The 4,640-nt window shown below is 50.5% G+C and overlaps 1 protein-coding gene across 1 annotated transcript; it reads left to right on the top strand.

Moving 5' to 3' along the window:
• The first annotated feature begins 210 nt into the window (after positions 1-210).
• On the top strand, positions 211-2,490 carry pim1 (Pim-1 proto-oncogene, serine/threonine kinase). The gene is made up of 6 exons (XM_015968635.3): positions 211-507; positions 638-744; positions 838-888; positions 1,036-1,402; positions 1,784-1,960; positions 2,046-2,490. The coding sequence occupies exons 1-6, from the start codon at positions 441-443 to the stop codon at positions 2,261-2,263; spliced, it is 987 nt and encodes a 328-aa protein (XP_015824121.1). The 5' UTR covers positions 211-440; the 3' UTR covers positions 2,264-2,490.
• The last annotated feature ends 2,150 nt before the right edge of the window (positions 2,491-4,640 follow it).

Consider the following 4,640-nt stretch of genomic DNA (forward strand, 5'->3'; position numbering starts at 1 on the left):
TAGAGAGCGGAAAGAGGCGGGCGCGCGGCATAAACGTCATCGCGTAGGCCACGCCCTCTTACTACTGCCTTATAGCCGTCCTCCCCCTGCTTTTTGTTTCCAGGAGCCGGTGTCTGGCTGAGGCGGTCGTCTGTTGTGTCTTTGCGGGTTTATTCTCCTCCTCTGTTTACAAACACCACCGGGAACGACCCGTTCGTTGCTGTGAGAGAACTCGCGTCCAGCCACCGAGTCGACATTTTTATTATTTATTTTTATTTATCTGGACCACGCGGCGGATTTGCCCTCTTTCCCCCCCTGGATGAAAGGATTTGCCGCATTTTGTTCTACTCGCAACGTGGACTGAAAGCTTCCCAACAGCGCGGGAGAGTCGAGCTGCCCGGACTAGAACACCGAGGAGGAGCCGTTTGAACCAACCCGCCGTGGTGGATTCGGTTACCGGAATGCTGCTGTCTAAGCTGGCCCACATCTCTAACGTAGACATGCCGGTGAAGCTCCAGGTTCAACAAGGTTAGACGCCCTCAGTGCCTTCCCGGAGGACCGGGGCTGCAGCAGCTAACGCGGCTGCACGCATATTTACCGGTCTCAGGCCAACACCGTCTTCCTAAAGGGATGTTTACCGGTTTTTGTGTGTTCGCAGTGAAGGAGAAGGAGCCTTTCGAGAAGCTTTATCAGGTCGGTGCCGTGATGGGCAGCGGCGGCTTCGGCACCGTGTACTCCGGTACGAGGGTTTCCGACGGGACTCCGGTCAGTACATCCTGTTTTCCTCCGTTAAACCAGCCTTTCTCATGCCTGTGCTGTTGTGTTCGTTCCGTCTAACCGGGGCTGCTTCTCGTTCAGGTCGCTGTCAAACACGTCGCCAAGGACAGGGTCACCGAGTGGGGAGATCTGGTAAGAGACATTTTGTACACATTCCTCTAGAAGCGGCGGAGTCCGTCTTTAATCGTTTTTGGTGATTTGGTGTGATTCACGTCGAAGGTAGACGCCGTTTCGGCGCGTTTTCTGCGACCTAACGAGCGGTTTTCACGGTTCTTTCAGCCCAACGGCTCCCGGGTTCCCATGGAGATCGTGCTGCTGAAGAAGGTGGGCACGGGCTTCCGCGGCGTCATCAAGATGCTGGACTGGTTCGAGCGACCGGACAGCTTCATCATCGTCATGGAGAGGCCCGAGAACGTCAAGGACCTGTTCGACTTCATCACCGAGAAGGGCGCGCTGCCGGAGGAGCTGGCGCGCAGCTTTTTCCGCCAGGTGCTGGAGGCTGTGCGGCACTGCCACAACTGCGGGGTGGTGCACCGCGACATCAAGGACGAGAACATCCTCATCGACCTCCGCACCGGCGAGATGAAGCTCATCGACTTCGGCTCGGGAGCGCTGCTGAAAGACACCGTTTACACGGACTTTGACGGTGAGATTTCGTGTTTGTTTTCCGTGTGTGTGTGCGTGCGCGCGTGTGTGTGTGTGGTCTTGAGTAGAAATTCCTGGGTTGTGTCATTTCTGACACACAGATTCTGTCGCCCCCTATTGGCCGGAAGTGGCATTTTTACAACTCAAAGTTTGTAAACAAAGTCACATGTCTGCTCCCCCCTCCCCCCCCTCACACAAACACTGCCAGTCACGCAGCCTGGCACCTGAGTCCAGATAAAAGCCTAGCAAACAAGCCCGGCTGCTATCTGTATCTGCCCCTGCAGGGCTTTTATTTTCACTAACCGGCTGCTGTTCGTGTGTAAATACACCTGCACCGTTTTATTTCTACCCTAATGTGTATCTGTGTGTTTTTGTCTGACAGGTACCAGAGTGTACAGCCCCCCAGAGTGGATCAGATATCATCGGTACCACGGGCGATCTGCTACCATCTGGTCCCTGGGTGTCCTGCTGTACGACATGGTGTGCGGGGACATCCCGTTCGAGCACGACGAGGAGATCACGAAGGCACACATTCTTTTCCGAAGGAGGGTCTCTCCTGGTGAGCTCATGCCGGGTGGAATATCTTGTTTCCTTCATGCGCTGTGAACTTGTGGACTAATTGGTTTCCTCTTTTGTCCTCCCAGAATGCCAGCAGCTGATTAAGTGGTGCCTGTCTCTGCGGCCCGCTGACCGCCCGTCCCTGGAGGACATCGTTAACCACTCGTGGATGCAGAACACCTCCCCCTCCTCCGTAATGCCGTCCACGGCGCAGACGGAGAAGACGACCACCGAGATCAGGCTGCACAGCATCGGCCACGAGCCCACCGCCTTCACGCCCACCCCCGTGGCAGTGGCCCGGTGATGACGGCAAACCACAGAGGCTATTCCAAAAGACTTGATGTAATGAGCTCAAAACGGGGCGAGAGAGAGGGGCGTTCCCACGCCCGAGCCAGAGAAAGTGTAAGGAACTACACGTGCTGGAGGCCGTCGCCGACCGTCACTTTGTGGTTCCAGTCTGGCAGACCGAACCCGCTCCTGCTGAGTCGCATCGATGCCGTGGCACGGTCCTGGCTGGACTCTGGTCCAGGCAGCGGGTGTCCGGGAGCCCGCAGGGCGCAAGTCGAGGCTGTTCTGTGCAACAGCGGGCGGACAGTCCGAGTTATGTAATCTCTCAACACCCTGTTCACTTCCCAGCTCCGTTTTTGTCACAGCGGAGCGGGAAGAGCGGAGGCGTTGGACGAGATGCTGGAGTTAAATAAGTGCCTTCTGTGAAATTATCTAGGGAGACCTGAGAATACTTGAATCTGTTCTGTACTTTTGTGCGAGGCTCTTTGTTGTTTCTGCTCTCCTGGGCATAGATCAGTAAAGCCCACGCCTTTTACAGCCACCACCATCACCACTACTCCAATGTCATTAGCAACCAGACGACCTCATGGCTCCGGCAGCAAACCAGTCATTACCTAGAGAAACACTGGACTTACCTCGGTCTATTCACGTCTGCACCCACCTCTGCTCCACAACTCTGCTTCCTCCTGATTCCTCAGATCCACCTGAACGCACACAACAATGCAAACGCATACCAGACCCCCCCCTCCGCTCTTCACCTCCAAGCCGTGCCTCACACAGGTCTTAAAATACAGTGAGGGCAAGAATTGTACATAGAGAGGTATTTATTATTGCCGTGACTCCTCTCTCACATGCAACAAGCTGTTTTCTCTGCTTTTTTTTCAGTTTTTACAGAATATTTATTTATTTAAGAGAGAATTCTGGCTGTTTATGAATGTATGTGTCTCATTCCAGTCACTGAAGGGCCCACGCGTTATTTAAAAACACAGCAGAGGTGGATTTTTTTTTTTTTGACCATATTTATGGCTTGAAACTTTCAGAGCAGACGTGCATGTACGTATGTTTGAGGGTGATGTGTAAATAAAGTGTAAATAGTCCCAAAAGCACTTCCATCTTAATGTGTGTAAACATCCAACGTCTACTGATGGTGTGTGAGTGAACTCTTGTGTGTGTGTGTGTGTGTGAGACTGAGAAAACCTGCTGCATGATCGCAGCTTGGATTGTTTTTGTTTTCATCCACTCGCGTTAGAATTGTACATTATGTTAGAAACTATTTTTATATGATTTGAATAAATATTTTTTTTAACTATGATTTCTGACTTCTTTGCATTCCTTCTTCCATCTGCGACGCACGAGTTTTATCCTTTTATGTCGTTCTGGTGCCAAATGTACCGCCTACGCTGAGTTTAGTGGGTTAGGAGGTTACGCAACTTCCTGTTTGACACCTTTGTTGAAAACGGTCGAAGCGGGAAAGCTGGCGAAGAGATGGAGAAGTACGGTGGAAGGCAGACGGCAAGAAAAAGCACATTTATGTGATGAAAGGATGCAAACGTAGCTGCAGCTGGGAGGTTCGTGCACAAACCATATATATATATATATATATATATACATATATATATGTATATGTATATATACATGTACCATACCACCTCTCTCTCTCTATATATGTATATATATGGGTTATTTATAAGCAAGGACAAACAGAATGGTGCAGATGATTATTCAGATTATGAAAGAAAAGGTTTAAAATAGGAACCAGAGTTTTTTTTATCTACACCTGCGTGGGTGTTGTTTGTGTTCTGTTCCAGCTTTTCATTGGGTGGATCAGCATCGGGTAAAACACTTAATATGTGGAATTATCTATAAAATAACCAAAAGTACAGCAAATAATAAAAGTGTAGATCTGTGTCCTGGTCCTCAAAAGACCCTTGTCCTGCCTGTTTTAGTTGTTATCCTGATCCAACACACAATTCAGTGATCACATTACCTGTTCAGTAGGTCACTGAGCTCTGCTGAAGCTTGTTAATCACCTGCTGATCAAAATCAGGTGTGTTGAAGGAGAAAACCTCTAAACCTTGTAGTACGGTGGCCCTGGAGGGGCAGGATTGGACACGGCTCCTTTAGGTCGTTCCGCCTGGATGAAATCTGACGCAGAAGTGAGAAGCAAATAATCTGAGCCATCAGCTTCCTCGCATCTCATATCTTGTTTTTGTCAGTCCTTCTAACAGGCTCACTTGGGTTTAATCTGGACATCGGAGCAGAGATGGGGTCCAGCAGGCTGCAGCCCGTCAGGAAACCTGTTGTCTTGGATAGATAAGAGTTGTAGGTTTAATCAGTTGTGAGGCTCCCGGTGGGATTCCTGGCCTCGGCACTAATCATCAGAGACAGCGCTG

The sequence above is a fragment of the Nothobranchius furzeri genome, chromosome 15 (genome assembly GCF_043380555.1).
Source record: "Nothobranchius furzeri strain GRZ-AD chromosome 15, NfurGRZ-RIMD1, whole genome shotgun sequence".
Lineage (NCBI taxonomy): Eukaryota > Metazoa > Chordata > Actinopteri > Cyprinodontiformes > Nothobranchiidae > Nothobranchius > Nothobranchius furzeri.